General features: G+C 39.5%; 2 protein-coding genes across 2 annotated transcripts in view; both read right to left on the bottom strand.

Annotated features, from left to right (window-relative positions):
* LOC108790921 (EF-hand calcium-binding domain-containing protein 6-like) overlaps nucleotides 1-625 on the bottom strand; it is a 34,528-nt gene extending 33,903 nt beyond the window's left edge. The window contains exon 1 of the mRNA XM_018561283.1: nucleotides 621-625. Coding sequence (XP_018416785.1) covers nucleotides 621-625 — 5 coding nt within the window. The remainder of the gene's footprint in view (nucleotides 1-620) is intronic.
* A 1,143-nt stretch (nucleotides 626-1,768) lies between these two features.
* LOC108790920 (EF-hand calcium-binding domain-containing protein 6-like) overlaps nucleotides 1,769-27,422 on the bottom strand; it is a 28,845-nt gene continuing 3,191 nt past the window's right edge. Inside the window, exons 2-12 of the mRNA XM_018561281.1 lie at nucleotides 20,110-20,219; nucleotides 17,975-18,075; nucleotides 16,599-16,676; nucleotides 14,450-14,620; nucleotides 12,964-13,101; nucleotides 11,962-12,062; nucleotides 9,817-9,959; nucleotides 8,579-8,775; nucleotides 4,722-4,829; nucleotides 2,206-2,271; nucleotides 1,769-1,796 (exon numbers count right to left, since the gene is read on the bottom strand). Coding sequence (XP_018416783.1) covers nucleotides 1,769-1,796; nucleotides 2,206-2,271; nucleotides 4,722-4,829; nucleotides 8,579-8,775; nucleotides 9,817-9,959; nucleotides 11,962-12,062; nucleotides 12,964-13,101; nucleotides 14,450-14,620; nucleotides 16,599-16,676; nucleotides 17,975-18,075; nucleotides 20,110-20,219 — 1,241 coding nt within the window. The remainder of the gene's footprint in view (nucleotides 1,797-2,205; nucleotides 2,272-4,721; nucleotides 4,830-8,578; nucleotides 8,776-9,816; nucleotides 9,960-11,961; nucleotides 12,063-12,963; nucleotides 13,102-14,449; nucleotides 14,621-16,598; nucleotides 16,677-17,974; nucleotides 18,076-20,109; nucleotides 20,220-27,422) is intronic.

Here is a 27,422-nt window from a genome sequence, read left to right as displayed (position 1 = left end):
ACGTGCGACCGTTTCTACTGTACGGTCACACGTCTTCCGTCGAAGAAGCAGGCTGGAAAACCCGCCGAGAGTCGTACAATTCTCGGGAAGTTAGTAGCCTGCTTGTTCGACAACTGCCGAACGGGCCGGTGTGCGCACGCGCACACTGCCCGTTTGCAGTCATCGGAAGCCCGCCCCTCATTGCAGTCATCGGAAGCCCGCCCCTCAGGGGAGCAGGCTTGCGATGATCGCAAGTACGATCTGCCTGTCCAAGATGGGCAGATTGTACGTTTTTTAAATTACTTTACAACCCTCGCAAGACAAAAGTCTTGCGAGGGTTGTAAAGTGTATGGCCACCTTTAGTGACCTCCTTCAATATGTCACTCCCGAGTCCCAACCAATCTATTAATTGATGATTTATCTGTATAACATCATGCTGTAGCAGGGTGATGATCCTGATTTATTAAAGTGTGGCATTACTGCTGTAAAATTAAGTATCAATAAAGATCCATTGATGTGCAGGGCAAATAAATAAAGTGGACCTTCTGTTGCTCATGTCTGGATGTTTGATGTGAACACACTGAATTCAGTCTCCATACACAGTTTAGTAAATCAGGCCCACAGTCAAAGGACTTGCTCACGCCATGCCCGTTGAGCTGTGTTTTTCTGCATACCACCGCACATGTAAGGTATGAACACTTGTTCTCTATGTGCCCTGTTCATACCATACATGGTGGTGGTGTGCAGAAAGATGCAGCTCAGTGTATATGATATGTCAACAAGCCCTAAAGCTTAGCTTGAAATCTTGATCTGTTTCAATTTCAATACTATTTCTACCCAACAACACACAAGGTGCACACCAAAGAAATGGTGGTTAATTATTGGTGAGTGATAACATGAAAAATCCTCCAGGGATTTGCATCCTAAAGCTCACTACACACTACACTACACACAACTTGATTGTGGAATCTACTAACAACTACATAGTGCAAGAGTCTGCCTGACTGCACACAGAGTGATTAGACAAATTAGGTCCTTGCATTATATAGTTTTGGTAACACTGATTTTGATTATACAAAGATTGTGTGGTCTGATTGTAACTTATATGGTGACCCTAAGTGTTATATAGAACAAATTATATACTTAAGTATCTAAAGTAGAAAAGCCATTTAACTAACTTTGACTTTGACCATACAATCATATCATCACATATGAGCCAGGACCTTCCAAGCAAGGAGACTGATTTACTAAACAATAGAGACCTTTAGGAGAGTGCTGGGCTGATTTACTAAAGGAGTCGAGAACTTTCACTAAAATAATTGGTGATTATTTTCACTTCAGTTATCCAATTATGTGAAAAGCATCTGCACATGATTTAGTACTCACATGCACATGTTTGGATAATTGAAGTGAATAGTCACACATTTGGTTTGCGTAAAGATTCTCAACCCCTTGAGGAAATCAGCCTCTAAATGTTCACGTAGCAAACTGAATGTTCTCTTAGCTTAGCTGACTACCCAATCAAGAGAAATGAAAACAAAATAGCTTGCACAAAATTGGATGGTTGAAGCGAAAGCAGCTTCATCTTATTAACTAAGCTAAGTAACCATTTACTTTGCTATGTGAAGAGTCTCTATTACATTAATATATCAAACACGTAGTCCTTTCTGCTGACTTTCAGTGACCTCACTTTAGCAATATCTCAGAAATGCGGGGACCTGTGGAAGCCTCCCCATGTACAGAAATGAAGTTATAAGAACTATCTACCTATAAGAACAGTCGGTAGACTTCAGAGAAGCTTGTAACTAACAGTGAGCCTGTGAAGAGAAAGGCCGGCCACAAACTGGTTGAATTTTGACCTAGTCTTTGGCTAATGTGTGGCTGAGTCGGCACCCTTACGTTCAACAAAAGATGATTTTCCAATTGACTTTTGTTGAAGGGGCAAACTGAAAGTTCTCAGCCGAACAGTAACTTTGACAAATCATTTGCAGTCACCGTTCGGGTATTCTGATAGCCTCACACCCACGGCTGTCAGAATACAATAGCCCAGTGAGGGTAAAACCCACATCCATGAATTGAGCATTTTCTCTTGAGCAGAACAAGAAAAAACAATCATTAAATGGCCGGCCATGGTGGATAATAAAATACAGTCAGAGAACACAGAGGGAGATACAATCTGAATTATATGTGAATTATATTTGTGATATTCAGTCTCAGTGAACCTACCTGCTTTCTATTGCAGCTCGAAATTCCTGCTGGCTGATCACATTTCTGTTGTATTTATCAATTTTTCTGGGGAAAAAGGGAAAGTGAGTCAGATTGTTAGTAATATATAGTATATCCAGATCATTCATACTTTGGAGTTGTTTACTTCGATATGTATCCTTTGACCTGGCTGCAGGCAAGCCAAGGATTTCTATTGTTGGGTTTATTGTATCAGATATCTTTTTTAATTTTATAACCCATAACAAAAACTTGTTTTGTTAATATGAGAATAAAATACTCAGCATGCATTTTAATACTAGTCTGTCCACTAAAGTGCTGCGATTCAGCGGACAGACTAGTGCACTGTGATAGCTCTGGTAGTGTGCGGCGTCGTATCACACTGCCAGAGCTGTCACTGTTTACATTTTATATATATGTATTTGTGTATTTGGCGTGTACAATGTGTTAACTCCATTCAGGTCTCCGTCAATTTGTAGTGGCATGTTTGCATTTTAGCACAGAACAGCGCCCCTTCACACCCATGTTGTGGTGTGAATGGGACACATAGAAAACAATTGTTTTCTATATGTCTTGTGGTGATCTGTCTAGTGCGGTACAACACAGGGCAATGCTGTATGTGTGTACGATTACATGCAGACTGCCGCTTACAGATGCAGCCCCTGTCATCCTGTCATTAATTTGAATGGGTACAGCGGCCGCATCTAAACAGAACACCTGGGTTTCCTGATGCAGGAATACATAGATTCTTACCGCAGCAGTTCCAGAATGCCCCGTGTGAATGGGGCCTGAGTTGTAACCAGAAAAGGTTTCCTCATTGGAAGATTTACTTTTACCTCCTGTTTCTGTGACAACTCAACAATGTTGGATTTCCCATCCCTTTCTCTACAGGAGACAAGGATCACCGGGACCAATTGTGAGGGTGGAATTCTCCTGTGGAGACACTGACAAACATAATAAATACCTCAGAGATGTAAAGAAATGTCACCAGCACTACAAAATGCGAAAAATATAATGCTTATTGCAAATAACGTCACATAGATCAAAACTGCCAGCGTTTCGGGGCTGCGCAGGGTCCCTTTCTCAAGGCATCACTGTAATGTTATTTGCAATAGATGCTTTTTTTCTTTGCATTTTGGAGGCTGGCGACCTATCTACACATCTCTGAGGTTTGAGCACCGATCTTATCTACATAGGTCACAATGCTGTATGGTGTGCAGCAGGCACTTTCAACAGGAAATAATTACCTGACAGAGATTCTATCCTTTACACAGTCTTTCCATAGCTTAAAATATGTTTCAGCTTTAAATATATTTTAAACCGCCTGACAGTATATACGTACCTGCTGCCATTATGAGAAGCCACCACTGTCCATATTGCAATTTTAATTTATTTGATATAATGAAATATACAACAGGAGGTGCTGTAACATGCAGAGGTGGAAGCGAACACCCAGAGCTACCAGGTGGACATAAACAACCTAAAGGTATGATAGGGGTATCTCTCTGTTGGGGTACCCTAAAATACATAGAATGTCAAGGGTTGACTTTACCTATCAGGCTTCACCCATAACAAAAATAAGAGCTTTGTGTGGACTGACAGTACCATGTATATGTATTTTGATGTGAACAAGCCATGAGAGAAAAAAACATTATAATGTATCTTAATTTTGTAGCAGAAGCCCAGTTTTCCAATCAATTACATTAATTTTGGAATAGATGACTGTCACCATGTCATTTACTTCAATGTGTACAATGGCCGCATCTGAACGGGAACACCTGGCATTCCTGCCAGAACACCCCGTGTGAATGAAGACTAAGGCCCCATATACACCTGAGCATAGCGGGAATGCGTGTCATATTCTTGTGTGTTTGTGAGCATTTGTTTTCCACGCTTGCTGTGTGCCCTCATTGATTTTAATGGTGTTCTGAACACGCAACAAATGTGGAAAAGAAGTGCATTTAGCAAAATATGCAACATGCATTCTATGTTTTTCTCCTCCACTTTTGCGCATTCACCCAGCTGGGTTTGGGGTGCCATTACCTGGTAATGGCACAGAAATTGTGTTTAGCACTTTTTATGTGTTTCGCAAATGCACGTCAAAGTGTGCATTTTGTTGCGCGTTTGACGTGCGTACACGAAGCACTCAGGTGTAAATGGGGACTTATAGTGTAATTCCCCTCACTTTGAAGAGATCGCCTCTTACATCCTGGTGTGGTGGGTCTTAACTATTCCCTATCCCTGGATGCATCCTGCCTGCATACCTGAACATCCATCTGTCCCTAGCCGCATGTAACCACTCGGCATGCGGTTACATGCAAACAGCCGCAATTCCTGTAAGCTTATCATTGATTTGTACAGGCTTTCTGACTGCAGTTGATCACACACACACACCTGTGATCCATGCCGCAGCTTTTTACTGATTTTTTGCCGTGTACAGCCTCTGTGGCAGAGGCCATATTGTATAATTATTGTAAAAAATGTAACTTTAAATGAAAATTGTAAAAAATTAAACTTACTCAAATGTCGCAAGTAGTGCCAAGAAGTCTGACTGGAAGAGGTTTGCCAGCCTGGCTTCCACTGCTGTTAGAGTAGACACAGGGCTAATGGCTCCTTCACGATGAAACCTGGAAGCAATAGACATTATTTCCAAAATGGAAGAACTTCAGTCACAAAAAAAAAATTGTTATGACATTTATAAAAATAATTGCCAACCATCAGCTTGTATCTATTTTACTTACAATTGTACAGTCTTCATAAGTAGCAAATTGTGCTTACTTTAAAAACTAGTTACAGACCCTGTATAAAACCCCCTGTGTCAACAGTAGACTTCAGCATAAAACAATGCAGGGGGTATGGGTTTTTGCAGCCAGGACCACCTTATACTTTAGCACAAATGGGGCAGCTTCCCTGGGCCCACCTGTCCAAAAGGGAAGGTCAAGTGATACAAAAAGGTAATAACTGTGAGGTATCAGCTGATGAAGAAAGTAGGAATACAGTTTTTAGGTGGCAGAATAGGCTTCCCTGAAGAAGTGAGTATTCATGGATCACATAAACGCAGACAGAGATAACTGGAGAGATTGGTGTAAGGAGTTCCAGAGGATGAAAGAGACCCTGCAAAAATCCTGGAGGGGAACATGGGAGGAAGTGATGAGGGAGCTAGAGAGCGGAAGGTCTTGGAAGAAGCGGCATGGACAGTTTAGGTGATATTTTGAGATGAGGTCAGTGATGTAGCCGAATTTTTTTTATGGCTACTGAAAGCCAGTGGAGGGTTTGGCATATAGGAGTGGCAGCCACAGAAAGGTTGTTAAGGTGGTAAACTGAAGAAGGCAATAGCCTGTGTAAATGTAAGCCAACGAGAAGGTAGTTGCAATAGTTGAAGCAAGAGGTTACAAGACGATAAATTAGTAGCTTTGCGGTGTAATTTGTTAAGAAGGGGCACATTTTGGAAATGTTAACCTCTAGATGCAGGGCCGGAAAGAGAGGCCAGGATTACACTTAGCACCCTGGCATGAGCTAAGGGACTGATAGTTGTGTTACTGTTCTCGAAGGAGAAGTCAGAAAGTCAGAGAAGGGGACACAGCAAACAGCGAGGGAGGGATATTATAAGCTCAGTTTTTGAAGATCCACATCCACAATAATATGTCAGTAAGACTAGAGATTAATGACAAGACTGAAGGGGTGAGCTGAGGAGCAGAGTGATACATTTGGATTTTGGATGTTGTCAGTGTACATATGGTTTTGGAAGCCGCGGTATTGGAATCCTCCTCCATGGGTCATCAACCCATAGTGTATATAGAGAATAAAAGGGGACAGAACCTTAGGCAACCACTACAGAAAAAAGGAGAGGAGGAGATAGAGTTGTAGGTGACATTGAAGGTGCACAGAGATTGTTATGAGGAGAGCCAGAAGTAGTGTCAATTGTTTTTAGCAGTTTAGCATTAGTGAGTTTTAGTTGAGTGCTGTGCGCAGAAGCCAGCCTGTAATAGGTCAGTTATAGACAAGGTGTTCGAGGAGTCGGAGGTGAGCAGGAGCAAGGAGATAGGTCATAAGTTGTTCAACTGGTGTGGGACAGTGAGGGCTTTTTTGAATATGGGACAGATCAGTGCCTGTTTTAGAGGGGTGGGAAGATGCCAGTGGAAAGGGAGAGATTGGTGATGTGAATTAGAGACTGTAGGATACAGCAAAGGGGAAGAGGTTAGGTGAACCTCAGAAAAAAGTTTAGCAATCTCCATTGTGTTAACAGAATCAAAAGAAGAAAGCATTGAATGTGGTGGTCAACCTGTTATGTTCTGCCATGTTGTTTTCCTGACCCATGCATTCTAGGTTATGTTGTATTCCTGAAACACACAGTCTATACTCCAAATTCCTGGCCCCTGCGCTCTTTTTGCCATGCTGTATTCATGACCTGCAACACTATACACTAAGTGGTATTCCCAACCCCTGCACTCAATATGCTATGCTGTATTCCTAACCTATGTACTCTATACGCCATGTTGTATTCCTGACTTGCACACTCTTTGTTGTATATTACATACTTCTTACCAAGGTTTTTATTGTATTTACAGTTGCTGGTAGCAGTTTGCCCACCAACTGTTTTAATAAAGTTCTAATTTATTGTAGGATCAGAAAAAGTGTTAGCTGTTTCTGTGTGCAGAAAATCATATGTGATAAAATAATAAAAAAATGTTTCTTATGATCCTTTATTTTAAAGTTTGTGAGTTTGTGAGACTGTCATTTTGTGGCACAGTAACTGTTTAGTTTATGAATACAAGAGTGAAGTCAGAACTCCTAATCCGCACACTTCTTCCTGGTCAATGACCCAGAAAATTCTGTAACTATTAGATCATCATGACAGTCAGGGAACTAGTATTTACAAAAAAAGGAGGTCAACATTTGAGTAGAGATCTGGATAAAGGAAAGCTGGTGGATGTGGTGTACCTGGATTTTGCAAAAGCATTTGACACAGTACCACATAAACACTCAATATACAGTACAAGCTGAAATCTATGGGCATTGATGAAATGGTGTTCACATGGATAGAGAACTGGCTACATGAACGTGTCCAGAGAGAAAATGGCTGTTTTTCAGATTGGTCTAAAGTCGGGAGTGGCGTGCCCCAGGGTTCTGTACTAGGCACCAAACTGTTTAACCTGTTTATTAATGATATTGGGGAGGGTGGTAATAGCCATGTTTCTGTGTTTGCAGATGATACTAAAATTGGGAGGGTAATAGACACGAGCTTAGAAATTATAACATTACAGGAGGACCTGGATTAAATAGGGAAGTGGGCAACTATTTGGCAGATGAGGTGCAATGTTAATAAATGTAAAGTAATGCACTTTGGGGTTAAAAACAAGCAAGCAGAATACACATTAATGGGAACTCCACTAGGGAAGTCAGAAATGGAAAAAGATTTGGGTGTCATAGTGGACATCAGATTGAATAATAGCTTGCAATGCCAGGCTGCGGCAGACAAAGCAAGCAGAGTACTGTCTTGTATTAAAAAGGGAATGTACCGTAGAGACAAAGTGATAATTTTGCCACTTTATAGATTGTTGGTTCGGCCTCATCTTGAATATGCGGTTCAGTTTTGGTCCCCAATCAACAGAAAGGATGTCTGGGAGCTGGAGAGAGTCCAGAGAAGGGCAACTAAACTAATTAAGGGGCTGGAGGATCAAAGCTATGAAACAAGGTTGCTAAATTTGGACTTGTTCACGCTTGAAGTGAGGGACCTAAGAGGGGACATGATTTTAATGTACAAAATGTTTAGTGGTGATGGCAACATCAGCAGTAAACTTTTTACAGTAAACTTACTAACACGGACTAGAGGCCACCACCTAAAATTGGTAGAGAAAAGATTTAACCACAAAGGGTGTAGGGGCTTCTTCTCAGTCAGAGTGGTTCAATTTTGAAACTCTCTGCCACAAACAGTGGTATCAGCAGAGTGTATTGAATCATTTAAAAACCAATCCTCAGAGACCGTAAAATACAGGAGTACAGGTACACTTAAAAACCTAGGACCACACAGAGACTCACATACACACATGCACGCACTAAACACACACTTGCACATAAAGGTGGAACTTGATGGACCTGTGTCTTTATTCAACCTCAAATACTATGTAACTAACATCACGACAGTCTCCATACTTCTTCAGTACAGGTTTCCTTTAAACTGAGAGAGTCATTTTGTCAGTATGTTAGTAAAGTAGTCTTTATCACCACCTAGTGGGCAACATTTTAAGTGAGCGTAATATTTTTGTTAAAGCATGAAAAAAATGAATAAATTGCCATCAACATATAGATCATTGGTCATATAGACCAATACATATCTTTCAAAAATTCTCAAAGTTTCTATAATAACTGCTCCGACCTGTGTTTTGGGTTGGAGAGTATTTTGTGCGTGATCCCTTTTTCACTGCGGTCTTGGAAATTCTTAAGAAAGTCCATGTAGCTGATCCCTGTCAGGGAGTTATCTAGGCCACATCTTGCCAGGAAAAGGTTGAAGTGCTCCTCTTTAAGTTTTAAATCGAACTTCTCCAACACGGTGATAAAATCCTCCTTCTCAACCTATACAAAGGCAAAAGGGTGTCACACTGTATTAGAATTCCAGCAGTCTCAATCTTAGCTATACTGATTTATCCATTTCAATTACAAACTGCACACTATTTACACACAGTACTTCTTTCATTTCTTTGAGGGTTTCCTCTTAATTCTTTGTTGCACTGCATAGTCAACATTCGGTGAATAGACTACACTAAACAATCTCTATTATTAGTATTTGAGGAGACACCCCTACCACTTCATATACCACCAGACCACATCTGATTGTGTAAGATCTTCTAACACAAAATATCCCCTTATGATTCTGCATTATTGCTGTACTGGCGGAAGTGTGTTATTGTTAAATCATAAAAAGGGATTTCTTAAGATTATTGTGCTCATATATTCATCAATGAATTATATATAGTATGTTCTATGTCAGGCATGTCAAACTCAAATAAACAATGGGTCGAGCTGTATCGGTACTCGTACTCAGACCCAAAAAAGTGGTATCGGTGCATCCCTAGTCGAGCTGAATGGCATTAATCTTGAAGAGGCCGCATGAATATATATTATATGAATTATACATATATAGGCCACATCTATTTAGTTTCACAAAAAGATAATAGCACTTCGATAATTAATATCAAAGTAACAATTAGATTTTCAGGTATTGCACTGGAGAAGTGAATGGTTGAGCAAACAATATATATGCTTAAGTGACATGTTAAAATGTATAAGGTAAGAATAGTATTAAGGACATCACATTAGGCTACACCAGATAGAGATACATCAGTCCATGTAGTGATGAAGAACAGTATCTAATTTCCATGCACAACAAGAATTGTTGTTAGATACCATCGATCTGCCAAAATGACTTTTAAAACAAAAGAATATCTAGAATAAAAAATCCAGATCTCATCGTTTGGAAAGGACCAAAAGTAATGTTCAGGGCCTATGGTAACCAGAATGGCTGCCTTGTTGGAGCATCTACATGAAAGTTTTTGTCATTTGTGTTTAAAAAAAAAAAGGTAGTCAAACTTTGTTTTTACGTCCTATTTGGCCCACCTTGCCAATTTGGTGAGGGTCACACTTCTCAAATTCTCCTTTCATGCTTCGGAACCCCTCTCTGAATTTATCCTTCAGCCATCTCTCAATGTTGAGTGAGGCCTTCCTTTCCAGCTCTGCTTGCGACATTTCTCTTGAAGATTCTAATGAGATACAGGATAGAAATATAAACAAAAATTTAACTTATTTTTTTATTCTCTCTAGGTCCACAGTAGAGATCCTGTCACTGGTGATGACTCCACAGAGAAAGGTAGGCAATGCAGAGTAAATACTCACCTGGTTCCACATGTCCCTCCCTCACTGTTTGCATGAGTGAGGCTTTGTCATTTTACGGAAGCACTGCAGTACAGGGGCGGGAACTACCGGCGGCCCAAGGCAGTTTAGGGGCCCACTGAGGTCCTGTAGGGAGGGACACTTGCAGGGGAACTGAGCCGGTGCCCTTTGAAAACAGCGGCAATCACTCTTCTCATTGAGAAGAGAGAGCTGAGAAGAGTGATCGCCGCACTCGATCAGTGAAGCCGGCATACAGTAGTGACAGCTGCACACATTCTTCTCCTCCTCAGCCGCTGCAGCCACAGAGCGGCCAAGGGGAGAAGAATCTGTACAGCTATCACTACTGTATGCTGGGCTTTAAATCATTCAGAGACGGGCATGGAACAAGCCCGTCTAAAGGGATGCCGGAGATGTCCTCTTTGCTAAAACATGGGTGACGATGTTACTGACAAATAATGTTTTTCAGTGAAGTGGATGTTTTATCAAACATTCCCGGCATCCCTTCAGTCATGCAATTGCTTTGCCTGGTCCTGGGTGCTCTGTACATGCCTCAGTGCGGGCTCTGCCTTTCCAGTGACCAGGAGCAGAAGGGCTGCAGGAGACAGAGTGGGCAATCAGGTAGCAGGGGCTGGAGAGCAGGGCATCAGGGGACGACGACCGATACTCATGTGGGGGGCCTGGGACCCTTACATGGGTATCGGCAGTACAGGTGGCACAAGAGGTGGAGGCGGCTGGGCCGGGCCCCCGCAGTGCCGGGCTGCATCAGAGGAGGCCGGGCCCCAGCAGCGGCGGAGGAGGCTGGGGCCCCAGCTGCTCCAGGACAATTGCAAGAGATGGCGGCGGGAGCCCAGCAGTGAGAAGAGCGCTGGTGGGAGGAGAAATCATATCAGCCTGCAGGCACACTCTGGGGCAGCGCTGGGGCCTCGGCCAGGAGGAACGAGCAGCAGACACTGGATTTCAGAGCCTTAAGTCACATTGTTTGTAACCCTCTGTAACTGATGGAATTGTTCTGCATTTATTTATAAATCTGTATAACAATACTTTATACAGAAAGGCAGAATGGTAATGGCTATAGAGGACTACAACGTCCAGCAGAACTTTATACGGCAATGCAGAAATGCAAATGCTGTATAAAATATCTATAGCTAAAGCCATTCTCCATTGCCGTATAAAGTATTGCTGGGAGTTGTAGTCCTCTATAGCAGATAGGGATGTTTCAAGCGCATTTATTGTGCACTTTATTTCTATTATTATTACACTGTAATATAATGAGATTATTATAAAGTCAACATATTGCAGAATCAGTGGGAGTCCTGAGCTTGTTTTTCTGCTCTCAGGTGGCCATTGCGGGCTTTCAAATGGTCAGTTGGCCAGTATGGGCATTGTAAGACCGGGGGGGGGGGGGGAAAAAAAATCTTGCACCAGGACCCTTTGATCCTTACGTCCGCCACTGCTGCAGTATGTCCAGTATGTTACTCACCAGCGATGGCTAGCTCATCTGGACAGTGGGAGAGTGACATATGGAACTAGGTGTCTATTTACCGTGCTCTGCATAGAGATTCTGTTGTTGGTGTCTAGTGGGACATGGCCATAAGTGTTGTTCTTATAGCAAACCAACTGGCCCTTGTAAGAAGGAGTAGTAAACACAACCATTGTGAACCACTAAAAAGCTAGAACAGAGCCTGCATATGTAAGGATTGTCCCATATTTTTATATATAATTACAAGCTGACCACAGAAACATAGTTGGGTTTTTTTAAAATACATTAACACACATTGATACTATCATTAGCAGCAAGCTGATCATATTTTTGAAGAGATGAACAGTTGGTACATTTCCTTTAAACACACCCAGCCATTGTTTTTACTTTACCTCTCTTATTTACATTTCTAGAAGACTGATTTTGGATTTCATTCCCAAGTCTTTTCATCAGTAAGTCTCCTTTAATTACACCAGTTCCATCCACATCATACCTAACAGAATAAAATCATGGTAACATGTAAGTATAATAAAAAAAAACATACAAGCACCACAGATGCAATACATGCAATTCATTGTTTTAAGTGCTAAGAGAGTGCTTGTTTGTTCAAATATAAATCATTTATCAGCTATGGATTATCTCTATTTTTTATTCCATAATATAAAGTTGATCTATTTTCCCTGTTACAATTTAAAAATTGCAAACTTATTCTATGTGTTGAATGCTTCTTCCCTTAAAGAGGACCTGAAGTGCGGGAGTTGTGCCCAAACAAGACAAGCAAAGGGTAAAGAACTAGCTACCAGTATTGCCTGTACGCTCCCAAAGGCTGATCTTTTTCCCATTACTGATTTACCATGCCTCGTTCCAAACTGAGATAGCCAACTCGATAAAGGTCTTTCCTTCCTGATGTTAGGGCGCCCTCTTGATGATAAAGCGCCAGCAACAGAGGATAAGAAAGCACAGATCACAGAGTGAATGCAGCAATGGCATGAAGATTCATGCACTGCAGATCCTCAGGTACAACTTCCTCTCCAGCAAGTGAACAGCACAATAGTGGCATCACCAATTCTCACTCCAAATCTCATGAGCAGTAAGAGGCAGCAGTGCAGATGACCTCACACAGCAGATTTACAACTATGAGGCTCAAAGCACGGGCACATGGCAGGGCAAAAGATCAAGACAATAAGGGATATTTTCAGGTTAGTGATTAGAAACAATAAAAATTTCCAGGTAAGATAGCATATCTTCACATTTTGAGTTCAGGATTTCTATCACACACAATACAAGACAGATATCCATAACATACCTGCACAACCTAACCATAGAAAGATGCATGTATATGAAGATATGGATACACTGAAAGATTCACTAAGCTGAAAAACAATTAATAAAACCTTTTAAAAAGTTTGTTGAACTCTGCATCATCCAGGTGAAAGCCAAGTTGTGTCAATACAGCTCTAAATTCTGGAGGTAAAATTCTTGTAGTTCCATCTGTTGTCTTCTCTGATATCAGCTCAGAAAGTTCTGCAAACCTGGTTTTCAAGAAACAATTATAGTATTTGAAAAACTGTTTGTCAAGCAGATGTATAAAACACAGCTAAAACATGTTATTTGATTATGTGATGTGTGAGATGCTGCAGTGATTGAGATCCCAAACCAAAACTATTTAGGAAACCATAAATACTAAGGAAGAAACTTAGTTACAAATTGTAAATAGCATGGAAACCATCATCTTGCAGGAATTGGAAATGACTAACTTTAATTCTTAGAGAGAATCTTGTTATAGCTATAGAAAAGTAAGACTAGCACCCCACTTCCCCACCTTCCCACCTTAAGGCTGGGTTCACACCTGGGCGTATTTTTTCTGCTCGTTTTTCAGCTTGTTTTTTTCGCGTTTTTCCGTTCATTGAAACACGCCCTAGGGGTCGGGGAGGAAGAGCAGGAGGGACGAGCCTTTACTATTTCCACCTCTGCTTCTCCCAAATGGTTAAATTCATAACTAAGAGGATAGTGGAGTATTAATATTCAATACGGTCCGACAACCCCCTAAATTATGATGTCTCATAATATGATGTGTCATGACATGAGCTTTGAATCAAAACCAAATTTAGCATAGATATGAAAGATGGTTGGGCAAGGAGGCAAAATGTCGCATGTCCAGCCCTAGAGGATTTTAGTCTATATGTTTTTGGTATGTTTGTTTCTGTCTCAGTGAGACACAGCTATTTGTGCACTTAATTTTACAATATCACTGTCTAATTCCAAGTTATGAATTGTAGTTCATATTGTAACTTTTGGGCGAATGCCGGGTCACCTGGGTCATTAACTCTACCAGGCCCCCTGGCGTTTATCTAAAGCTGTTACTTGCTAATTTATTAGGGAATTAGCTGAGCTGGGCAAAAGCATTTCAATGCATTAGCGGTTTATGGCACCGTTCATAAAGATGTAATTGAAGCTGATCCCCATTAGTTACAGGGGAAACTCTAGATAACAATAAGTTTTAATGCTTCACTTAAGAACTATACAGATTACAGGTGCAGATTAGCAGATCTCTTTTTTTTGGAATTTGAAGAGACCTGAGTCATGCTACAATGAAAGACTGCATTTGCTTTAGCTAGATATAGTTAATATTAATAGACTAAAACCTCATTATCGTCACAGTGTTAACCTCCAGATATGCTGTCCAACTGCCCTACCTTCTCTTCGAACATACATGCTCTTGTGGTCTTCAGACCTGACCATCCCCTAAGGTCTATATCCAGCTGACATACTAACCTTTCTTCCCGATAAATCATATACCAAATTACATCCCCTCAGTTATTCTGTTCTTAAAGTGCACATGTAATTAACATCTGACAGACAGAAGGTAGTTAAACTTACTTGTACTTCATTTTCAATTGTGTGTGGACTTGGGATGCTGTCATTGAAGTTTTGTCATCTGCTTTCCTGTTAATGGGATCAAGCCATGTAGGTCTTCCTAATGGGACTGGATCCCTTATTGCTGCATATAGCTCTTCAAACTTAATTATAGTCTTTTCATTAAGCTTCAGTCTAAACCATAATGAGAAATAAATACTGTTGCCACAAAATACAACAACACACAACAGCCAATCACATACAAAAATCAAATTACAAGTGTCAAAATTATCCACAGCAACAAACAGAGCACAGTGACCATAAATATACTATAAATGATTATTTCTAGCACCTGATTGAGCCACTAAGCGGCACACATATTTATTTTTAGACATGTGTAATTCGTTTAGTTCCAAATCGAAATTCGGACGAAATTTCGGAAATTCAGACATTCGGATGTATCCAAAATCCGAATTACAGATATAACGAATGTATACGAATCCGAATCTCCGATTCCGAAATTCGTTAGTGGTAGTCTGTACGAAATTTCATTTGTTGGACGAAATTTCGTTGCAGCAGAATGACATTTGAGAAAAAAAAAGACATTTTTTTTCTCAAATGTCTTTGCTGCCACGAACGAACGAAACGAAAACGAAACAAACTTTCGTACAGACTACCCCTACCGAATTTCGTCCGAATTCGAATCCCAAAACGAATTGACTTTTGGAGCCGAATCCCGAAATATGAAATATCGCAAAATCCGAATCAAAACAAAACAAATTTTTTGCTGGTGCACATGTCTATTTATTTTCTGTGTACAGTAAACAGTATATGTTGCTTTTGTGAATTCACCTCATGAATTCACCCCAAAATGTCTAAAATATTTATGCAAACTTTTTCTTAGGTCCAGTTTTAATAAATCAGCCCCAACCATGTGTTAAAGAAAATAAAAAATAAAAAAAAATGGATTTTTGCTTGCATATGATTGGATGGTTGAAGCACACATCTTCACATTATTCACCAAGCGGAATGAACATGCGTTTTTAAAAGAAAACTTTTTTTACTTTTGTAGTACCCCTACTTATTAATAAAGTTTCTGCTTTATTGGCCGGGACTGCTGCAAGGTGTGTGGAGGGCTCCCCCATCGATTTACATCTGCTTTATTATCACACAACATTGTAAAATGATGTTTAGCCCCCTAGATTAATATGTAGACAGTATATCCTTATGATGATCACACATGTTTTAGTCTGATATAATTTATCCACCTGATTATTTCAATATTCTAATTGGACCTATGAAAATAAATGCTCTGAATAGGCATTTTTCAGCCGCTTCCGATGTATGTTATAAGGTCAAATTAAAAGGAAATGATCAGACAGGTTTTGAAAATGTTATTGAAGTTGTAGCATGTGTTGCGTTATCAAACATTATACCTAATTGTTCTTTTAGGACAAAAAAAAAAACAGTTTAAATTAAAATGTATTTGAAAATTGTGGTCATTTTTATTATTATATAAATAAAATTGAAAACTAAGCAAGCATTTTGTGGATTAATTGAAAAAGTATCCTAAAATGACATTCTAATTCTAATGAAACCATTAAAAAAATAATTAATGCAATTTTGTGCATTTGTGGATAGCATTATATCTACAGCAGCTCATATCCCTTATGTGTGTATAGGGGATCAAATCTGAATTTCTGTTTTTGTAAATGTGTGGTTTCTGGGTACAAAATTGTACTAAGAAATTGTAGTTAATTGTACTAAGAAAGCCGCAAAGTTAACCACCACCAGAGTAAACGGTCAGTCAAGAACTGAGTTTGTAAGTACAATTTTAACTCTTTGTTATTATCAGAAGTTGATCTGCACTATCCAGTGAACACTATACCTTATATACAATATTTTACTGTTCCTAATAAAAAAAACTGGGTGTTTTGTATTTTAACTTTGCTGAGTTAGCTAAACTAATGGCAAGCAAACAACTTTGTTTTTGAAAGGTAAAATATAATTTAACAGGGGCACTACTAATGCAGTTTTGACTACTTATGAATATGGAAACCATAATAAAAAACAAACTCACAACTATAACAACTGATGGCTGAGTTGATTAAGATATACCAAAAAAGTTCACAAGTGACATACAGTATATATTAATTGGTTTCTTGTCACTTACCTTAAAAGAAGTTGCTGATATTGTCTGGAGCTTATCATTCTTCCAAGGAATTTTGTTAACATCATAAGAAGAACATCTCTGTAAGTATAAGACAGCTATGTGAATCATGTCACCAGGTTATTCTGACAACTGAGAATAATATGAACTTATACTGCTCATACTTCATTGTATCATAAAGGTAGTATTTTTGAGTCACCTATTTCAGCTGCTTGTTCACTCAAACCTTTATTTATTATAATATGAACCTAGGCTATCTTTATTGGCCTCTTCAGGCTTTGATTTTTTTTGAGCTATGAAAATTTTTCTTGGTTTTTATTCATTGTTGTTGTTCTGTGATAGAGCACTGAAGTATCCAAAGTTATGTACAAATTTTCTATGATTGGAGAGGACTGATGAGTTCATGTACCACTATGTTCAGCAAATCCTGGTGACCACAGGGCCTTGTACCTGGCTCTTTTAGTAATGCATAAGAGAGTGGGAAGAGAAAGTCTGGCTTCTTCTCACACTTTTTGTGAGATCAAAAGGAATGTGACTTCTCACTGAACACTAACATAGGGGACGGTTACCCTTTTTGAACACCAATGTAAATGGACATTTTACCCATACATACCACAATTCTAAGGGGACATTTTTAATCCCACTGACCAACAATGTAAAGGAGACATTTTCAATGACCACCAATGTAACCGAGGTATTGCTAACTCACTAGCAATGGAACAGAGGCACTGACACTGACCACAGATGTAAGGAAACACAGACACTGACCACCAATGAAACACATTGCACTTTGTAAGAGGGAGACCACCAATATAAGGGGGAATTAACACGTACAACAAATGTAACACATGCACCAACACTGACCACCAATGTAAAACAGTGAAATGTGTAAGGGGACATTGACATTGACCACCAATGTAACACAGGCACTAACACTAACCACCAATGTAGCACATGCACTAATGCTGGTCAGCAATGTAACAGGCCACTGATACTGAGCACCAATGGAGGCATTTATAGTAACCGTCAATGTAACGCATTGTAAGAGGGAGATTAACACTGACCACCGATGTAACACTTTGTAAGAGGGACTCACTGACCAACAATGTAAGGGGACATTTACCACCAACATAACACAAGCACTGCCACTGACCACCAATGCAGCAGAAGCACTGACAATGACAACCAATGGAGGCATTTACACTGATCCTCAGCATAATGGGGACAATGACACATTTTACCCTTTGTAAAATGGCTACTTGTAAAGTAATGAGTTCTGTAAAATAGCTGATTGTTTTTTTCCATGGGGGGCATACAAATTTGCTCTATTTTTTCTAGTTACACCCAATCTTATTGTTTTTTGCTAAAACCCCACCAACCTGCTCACTTGTCCTTTGCCCTCTGGATCGTTGTTTTTAAACAGTTTTCGGAGACTGAAATAGCCACCAGACCTCGTTTTCTCACGTAATACATGCTCCAACTGCAACACACAATAATGATGTTTTAGAAAAGTAAGCAGTGCAAATAACAAGGGCTTTACGTGGTAAAACATAAGGGATGAAACTTACATAATATATTTTTAATTTTCAAATAAGAACAGGGGGAAAAAAAGAAAACACAGCACTTTATAATTGGGCCACTTTTAATGTGCTACCTCTTTGACCACAGATTTTGAAATCACACATTTTAAATATTTCATATAACACAAATAACTTTACTATCCATGTGAATATATGCTAATATCCTAAATTCCTATGATTTTTCACATTGAGTCACAAAAGAAAAAAAATTGATGGAAATGGGTGCAGCCTTTGCCCCAGTCCAGTGTTCTTCTTCTACAAATTCTGTTTTATAGGGGGGTGAAAGAATTTGGGAGCTACCATTGCTGACTTTTTATTTCAAAAGTGAAGGCTCCTGATCCTGTATATACAACCTGGTACCTCACTGGCTTGGTTGACACTGGTTGCACGTTTTTTTGCAGTGACATTGAAGATATTCAGCATAGTCTTGGCTTCATTATTAGTAGTAGTATGTGATTACCCAATTCCAATAATTTGGGCTCTATGAATGTTCCATGGAGATCCATCAATCCTTTTTTTCTATTAGGTCTTCTTAAAATAAAAGAATGAATGAGTTTAAGGTGGCTCTAATGCTTCCTCAATAAAAAATTAATCTGAAACTACCTTTCAAAGACCCCTTTTTCCGTGGGAGGTTTCTTAAACTGCGCTCTCTTGCAGAAATATGGGAATCTCTGTTATCTGACACTTCCAGATATGTCAGATATCGTGTCCTAAGCTGGCCGCTGTGGTTCCTTTTGGCAAACCTTGTATCACTACTGTATATTGTATTGACAGCACAGCACTAAGCACAATGGGGGACACTTTATTTTGACACATCTGTAGGTATGCTAAAGAGAGGGCACCTAGAGCTCTACAAAAAAAAAATGTCAGCACACTGAACAAAGTTGAGTATTGGTATTCTTATTTTGCATAGAACTTTCAGATTTATGCCACTGAGGAAGCGACCGGGTCATTTAAAAAAATAAAGCAACAAAACAAGATAGGCTCCGGAAACCCACCAAAGTTTAATGTTATGAGTGAGGCTAACTTTGTTACCAGAGAGCCATGTAAAGAAAGTGGACCTCTACTTAAATGCTAACATAAAGATATGTTAACAGTCTTGCTGGTATGGAAAATAATGAGCAGCAACAAGAAAAATTCTTACCTTTTCCTAGAGAAAATGCTGCTTTAGTCTTTCTTTAGTGCTAGCTACAGGTCTGAAGGCCTAGATGTTAGCTTAGATAAACTCTGCTGAAGGAGACTGAAGGGGGGAGGGGGGGGGGAGCAGCCATTCTGAACTATGAGCCTCCTTCACCACAGATAACATGAACAAGTGCCTAGGCTTTCAGACAAGTGGCCAGTCCTGTAGATAGCCCATATGTATTTTCACCAGGCATCATAAGCATTTCGGCCCTTCTAATTCTCTTCATTTATCCATGCCAGCAAGTCTGGTTTATGCTAACATTTCTGTATACATCCACTTTAAGGGGTGTATTTATAAACAATTTCCAGAGTCATTCATACTGTTCGTTCTGTGAGAATGGAGTCAAAAATAAACAGTCTTTTATATTTTATAGTATAATTAGAATGTAATACATATTAGGAAAATACTGAATTCCTTTGCTAATCAGCTCCCTCTAGTGGCTATAATGCAGTATTTTCCTGATGTTACATTTCGACTTGAAAGGAAATATACTAAGATTGCTCATTTTTGCCATTCGCAGAGAACAAACACTCACAGTTTTAAAGAACAAATAGCTTTGTGAATTGTTTATATATACACCCATAAGTGTTTAACAAGTAGCATGACTGTTTCTTCCATTTGAAATAGTGTAAAGCAGAACCATAATGTTTGTTCAGTATGTGCATTAATCATAGACATAATAGTTGTACACATTCCACAACACCAAAGTAACAGTCTCCATAAGTAAGGAAATTGTCAGTTATATTTGTACCTCATCCACTTCGAGCCTTAGTTGGGTTCCAGGCCGGGAAACAAGACTGGACCTGCTGCTGGCTGTACTCACTCTGCTCTCAGCTCGACTAGCAATGTCTGCCCTCTGACCTGCAGGTAAACATGGAAGGGAAACATTTATTGAATTTTAGACATAAGAGTTGTTATCACTGTTTTGTTACTGCTTATGATGAACTTAGTTTTTTAGCTTTCTCCAGTGGCAGCTTCAGACCTTGATTTTAGTTTAAAATGTTTACACTTCAAGTATTCAGTGTGATTTACTGTATATTGATATACATATAAAATAGGAAATACATGTTAATGTTATAATGTCAAAAATGAATAGACAGGACTCACATGCACAAAAATGTGTGCAGACAAAAACTAATTGAACATGAGAGACACTGCAAGTAAAACAGGTACATTTCATTTGATCTTATATATAAAAAGAGTCTTGTAATCAGTGTACAGGGATTTTGTTGCCCTGGATAAGTATTATGTGATAGCATGAGGGACACCACATCAAACATTAGAAAACATAAAACATTATTCCAGTGATCAGGGGACTCTTTTTACAAGTTAGGAAAGTACAAGAATTGCCATATTGTGAACATCCTCCCCCTCACAGTTTTCCTGCAATGGTTGCAGCAAATCTTCCCAAATGTCCTACATTTGAATGAATACACCCCCAGCTGCATATACTCATCTTCCCTTTGCTCCTCCACTGCTCCATTCAGTCTCATGGAGTGGATTGGATATGCATATAACTGTCTCCTTCCGGACAAGAAAACTGCCTTCACCCACCACAAAGAAAAGAACACATGTGGTCATAATTCTAAACCAAATTACAAACTTGTTTTGGGATTGTAAAACCCCAATCCCAAAACAGTTGGGACACTGTGTACAATCTATATAAAAATAGAATCCAATGATTTGCAAATCTCATAAACCCATATTTTATTCACAAGAGAAAATAGAAAACATAACAAATGTTTAAACTAAAAAAAAAAAGAGGTAATTTTGAAATTGATGGCAGCAACACATGTCAAAAAAGTTGGGACAGGGCAACAAAATGCTGGCAAAGTAAGTGGTACTAACAAGGAAGAGCTGGAAGAACATTTTGCAACTAATTAGGTTAATTGGCAACAGGTCAGTAACATGAGTGGGTATAAAAAGAGCATCTTAGAGAGTCAGAGTGTGTCAGAAGTAAAGATGGGCAAAGGTTCACCAATCTGTGAAAAGCTGCATCAAAAAATTTCAGAATAATGTTCCTCAATGTAAAATTGCAAAGACTTTAAATATATCACTTTCCACAGTACATAATATCATCAAAAGATATCAATAATCTGGAGAAATCTCTGTGCACAAGGGACAAGGCTAAAACACAATATTGGATGCCTGTGATCTTTGGGCTCTCCGACGGCACTGCATTAAAAACAGTCATGATTCTGTGATGGACATCACTGCATGGGCTCAGGAATACTTCCAGAAATCACTGTCTGTGAACACAGCTCGTGATGCCATGCAAAAATAGAAGTTAAAGCTCTATCATGTAAAGAAGAAGCCATATGTGGCTGGGATGATCGAGAAACTCCCCAAACTTCTATGGGCCAAAGCTCATTTAAAATGGTCTGTCGCAAAGTGGGAAACTGTTTTATTGTCAAAAGAATGACAATTTTCACATTCTTTTTGGGAACCATGGGAGCCATGTCCTCTGGACTAAAGAGGAGAGGGACCTTCCGGCTTGTTATCAGCCCTCAGTTCAAAAACAGTTCAATAAGCATCTCTGATTTTATAAAGGTGCATTAGTGCATATGGAATGGGCAGGTTGCACATCTGGAAAGGAACCATCAATGCTGGAAGATCTATCCAGGTTCTAGAGCAGTATATACTCCTATCCAGGTGACGTCTTTTCAGGGAAGGCCTTGTATATTTCAGCAAGACAATGCTGAACCACATACTGCATCTACAACAACAGCATGGCTTCATAGTAGAAGAGTCCGGGTGCTTAACTAGCTTGTCAGTGTCCCGATCTTTCACGGATTGAAAATATTTGGCACATCTTGAAATGTAAAATACGAAAAAGACCCAGGACTGTTGAGCAGTTAGAATTCTATATCAGGCAAGAAATTCCAGCAACTGGTCTTCTCAGTTCCCAGACGTTTACAGAGTGTTGTTAAAAGAAGAGAGGATGCTACACCGTGGTAAACATGGAACTGTCCCAACTTTTTTGAGACGTGTTGCTGCCATCAATTTCAAAATTACATAATTTTTTTCTTAAAATTGTACATTTTCTCACTTTAAACATTTTATATGTTTTCTTTTTTCTATTGTGAATAAAATATGAGTTTATGAGGTTTGCAAATCATTGGATTCCGTTTTTATATAGATTTTGCACACTTATTGGAATTGGGATTGTATTCTTGCTAGTTGTTTGTGCTTGAAACAATTTATAAAAATTATTGAAATCGAAACACAGGGTCCATCCAAGTATGGAGAGCCAGTGATTCACAACCAATTATCAGTCACCAGTGCTATCAAATGAAGGTGGAGAGAGAGTCCCTAGCTCTCTGGATGTTCTGTATGAATTTGAGCTTGTACAGAGTGGTAGGATAAGTAGCTGAGAAGGATAGCAGTTTTGTGAATCTGTGCATAGGCAAAACAAAGATTCACGCTAACCCCTTAAACTTAACCCCCCATCTCTTAACTTCACTAAACTCCCAACCTTTACCTCTAAAATGTAATACATAGCATGCATTAACTGACAAACATATACTTTCATTTACTGACATTCACTAACTTACACTAACAAAAAATTACTGTTAGATGTACACTTGTATCATGCGCACAAGTAAATTACCATCGAGTAATTCACAGGTTATAGCATAAGGCCCCACACAAACACATGCAATACTAGAAAAACAATGGTACCCTTCAATAGGTTAGGATAGGATAGTGTAGGCCCTGCTTTAAAAAAATTTGGTCAAAAACATGTCACCGTATGGGAAGCAGAATCATTTCTCTTTAGAAAGTAACATTTTTGGTCAACCATTAAAACAATGAGGCTCTGATTTTTCAGACTACAAAAAACACCTGTGTTGAGGAATAGAAGTATATACATTCACATATACGTTTTTCTCTTCTTTGCCATACTACTGGAGCCTAATGTTTAGATGATCATACAATTACTGTATTTGGACTTGTACAAACATCCAATATGTGACACTTAAGGTGGCCATACACTCTACAACCATCGCAAGACTTTAGTCTTGCGATGGTTGTAAAGGGATTAAAAAAACGTACGATCTGCCTATCTTGGACAGGCAGATCGCACTCTCGATCATCGCAAGCCCGCCCTCCTGAGGGGCGGGCTTCCGATGACCGCAATGCTGAACGGGCAGTGTGCGCGTGCGCACACCGGCCCGTTCAGCATTTATCTTCCGAGCACCGTTCTAACCAGCCGAGAATCGTACGATTCCCGGCTGGTTTTCGAACATGCTGGTTCGACAGAAGACGTGCGACCGTACAGTAGAAACGGTCGCACGTCTCCGTTCACACTGCTCGATTATCGTACGAAAACCCGATCGCATACGATTATCGTACGATAATCGTGCAGTGTATGGGCACCTTTACTCCCCTTACTCAGTAACCCTTAACCACTTACTCACGCAACTAATAACTTTCACTCGTGCATAAAACATACCCTTCTGAACCAGCCGTTCAAGGAATATGCACACTTTGCTAGCAATATATGTACCTTGAATATCAGTAGGCTAAAGCTCAAAGTGGAACGCCAAACAATTTTTGTATGCTTTGGATCAGTGTAGCCCCTCCTCTGGGTGGATTTCCCATCACTTCATTTTCTAGAGGTAGGTGGTTACCAGGACAGGGGGGGAAATCTCCCTACTGTGGGCAGAGACAGCAATAAAAACCTGATTGAACCTTGCCCACTCTGTCAAAAATTGAGAAATATTTGCCTTTTTGTAAATAAAGACCTCTATGAGAGAGTTTAGAGAGGTCTAACAATCAGGGAGCAGCTGTATGGTGCACCTACTGCCCCCTTCGATGTTTTGGGAGTTGTAAAATCTCATTTAATTTGAATTTTTATTTTAATATTTACCTGATCAGATTTTGGTATTCCTATGATTATTACATAACACATCTATATAAGTAACTATATATGGCTGAGAATGTTCTGTAGCATTTTCAGAAGGTGATTGACAATGGCACCCGCCATATTTGTCTTGACAAAATATTACTTAAACCAGTCTGATCATCTTTATAATTTGACGTTTGCATATAAGACACAGCAGAGATTGATACATTTATCTGATTCGTGCATTAAAACCTATAAAAGTGGGAAAACAGCACACAGCAATGACAATACTGCATGCTTTAGTAAAGAGAACCTATAGAATCCATTCCCTACTTTCTTTTTCAGGTTGTTATGACATTGCAGTTATTGAAGTGATTACGTGACATTTCACCTTTTCATATGGATTTCAGAGTGCTGGTTGGAATTTGAGATGTAACTGTATACACTGCTAGGTGGTTTGTCTTTTCACAGCCCATACACAATTCAGCTTCTTAATGATAATTTACGATGTACATACTGTTACAGCAGGTAACATATAATTATCCTGTACCTGAAATGTGTCACATTAGCAATTGTAGTGTAATATATAACTTATTATTAGTGCCTAGATTGTGCAATACAGGCTGGTGTATCTCCACTCTTAGTTCTAGCATGTCGGAAGTATAGTTAAATGATATTGCAGTGTTGAATTCAATTACACAGTGTATGCAATTATTTTTCATGACAGATAACATTGGCTTAGGTTATAAATGTGCCAATATTATTGGTTTCAGATTACCCATGGTACATCTATGCCTCTTCTTTGATTCTCTTGTGTTTTGTATAACGACTTATACATATACTTGACTTATGCCCCCAGCACATATTGTTATTTTTTTTCATAGGCCATGCTCATTGGCATAGATCCGTAATTAGCATTCTCTGGAGATGATCTATTTAACCACTAGAGGGAGATAAAAACCTGTAACCTTCCAAAAAATGTGTTTAGTTTTGGATCAATTCGGATTTTTTTCTTTTGATTTTTGGATTTCGGATCTGAAATTCGATTCGTTTCGTTATAAGGATTTCGGATCCGTCCGAGTTTATGTTTTGTACCATCCGAATGTTAATTTCGGATGAATTCGGATGGGGTTCTTTAATTATAAATTAACGTAATTATTTTTGGGGGGTTTTGTTGGTCATTTTAGTTCTGACATCGTATGCTATCCTAATGCTCTCATCGACTCTCTCTACTCCACAACAGGAAGTTACATGCCTGTAATGCAATCCCCAACAGCCCCAAAAAAAGCATCTGATTGGCCAGAGAACAGTCACATGTTTGATTTAGTTTCATTTTGAACAAAATTCGGACGGATCAGAATTTTGGTTAGATGTGCATTTGGATTTATTCACATTCAGACGTGTTTGAATTAGAAAATTTAGGGGGTTATTCACAAAGCTGCCTAAGGCATCTGGATGGGCTGAGCTGAAGCTCCGGCAGCTCGCTCGCTGCTGTTCACCCCTATTCACATAGGGGCCAAATGGCAGTCGGTTATTCTGTTCGGTACCTCCGTGGTACAGAGCAGAAAAGCAAATAGTGAAAGATGTCGAAAAAAAAATAAAGTTGAAAGAATATTTTTAAAAATGTAAATATTAAATGTAAAAAAAGAAATATATTTTTTTTAAAAAGAAAAAAACTATTGTTTAAATGTTTCCTATTGGCCTGCACCTGCTAGAGTCTTCTAGCAGGTCCCAGCCAATGAATAACAACGATATCACATCCTCAATGAATGATGTCACGGCCGGCTCCGCCCAGTTGTTATTGTTTACTGACAGTTCAGCGTCCCCAGGTCATTTGGGGACACTGATCTGTCATTACAACTGGGCGGAGCCAGCCGTGAGATCGCGGCTGGCTCCGCCCAGCTGTCATTTGCGGGGCGAAAAGGCCGGCCTTCAGCGGGCCGTTCGCCCCGCTTCAGGTGTCACTTCGGCTCAGTAGAGCCGAAGCATATGCCTTCAGCTCGGCTGAGCCGCTCGGCCGCCTTCAGCTGCTGTACGGGGGCTCTGGTGGCCGAAGGGCTCTGGTGGCCGAAGAGAACCGAAGGATCAGCCGAAGCTACCGCTGGATCCTTCGGCTCCTCTGTGAATAGCCCTCTTAGATGCATCTGAATTTAATGAAATTTGTATGAATAGCCATTTGGAACGAAACAACATTTACATGTCAAATATGGACAAGAGTCAAAATTGCTAGACTTAGCAATTAAAGGAATTAAGAATTAAAAAATGTCATTACAGAAACAATGCAAGTTGCTTGGCTGTCATGCAGTCTCCCTTGCTTTAGGGGAATATGTAGTTTATTTTTACATATTTTAATTTAATATGCTCAGGAATAAAACAATAATATATAGATATAGTATTCTATATGTGAGCCAGCAGGTAGTGTTTGAGGGCCGGTTCACACCACAAACAGTGCGTTCCACAAGGGTCAGACTCTGGAATGCACTGTATCGCAGGGGCGGGAGGGGCATGACAGTGCATTTAAGTCAGTGACACCGCAGCCACACCCCCCTACCCGCAGTGCGATCGGCCACACACCCGACCGCTGACTGCTCTGGAACGCACTGTTTGGTCCGTGAGCCTAGCCTCCTAACGCCTGACCTGAAATTCATCATGAGAAAAAATGCATGCCAAATGAAATCAAATTCCCTTATGATACACACATTTGTACAATTTAGAGATATATACGAGATATATAAGAAGGTAAGACACTCTTGAACCTGCAGCAAAAACTTAAGAGGCAGTTGAAGCTATAACCTGAAAGGTGGTATATGACTGTATAACGTAATAATGTGATCACCAAATTTGACAACATTTTAAATTCACTGCAGGACTCTCTAATAAAAATAGCCATATAAGCCAACGAACCAGAGGTTGTATTTCATTCTCCACACTGCCCAGTGTTCTTAACACAATCAGTTCACCATATTTGCTCCAAAAAACTGCCACATAAATATTATATAAATAGTAATACCTTAATGTTTAAATTATAGAAACTGTCAAAATGTTTTAATTGGTCATTTTTAGTTTAACATTAATCATTCATGTGTCATGGTGGCCATTCACTACATGTAAAAATGACGTGCCAATGTCAAAAATATTTTTTCACAGGTGACTCATAAAATGTTGTGCTTACATGCTGTTTGTAGTGAAATCCAATACATAAACTTCATGACCCGTGA

This window comes from Nanorana parkeri, unplaced genomic scaffold (assembly GCF_000935625.1).
Source record: "Nanorana parkeri isolate BGI_ZX_2015 unplaced genomic scaffold, ASM93562v1 scaffold513, whole genome shotgun sequence".
Lineage (NCBI taxonomy): Eukaryota > Metazoa > Chordata > Amphibia > Anura > Dicroglossidae > Nanorana > Nanorana parkeri.
Note: the sequence above shows the minus strand (reverse complement) of the source record. Positions and strands in the feature narration are given on the sequence as shown.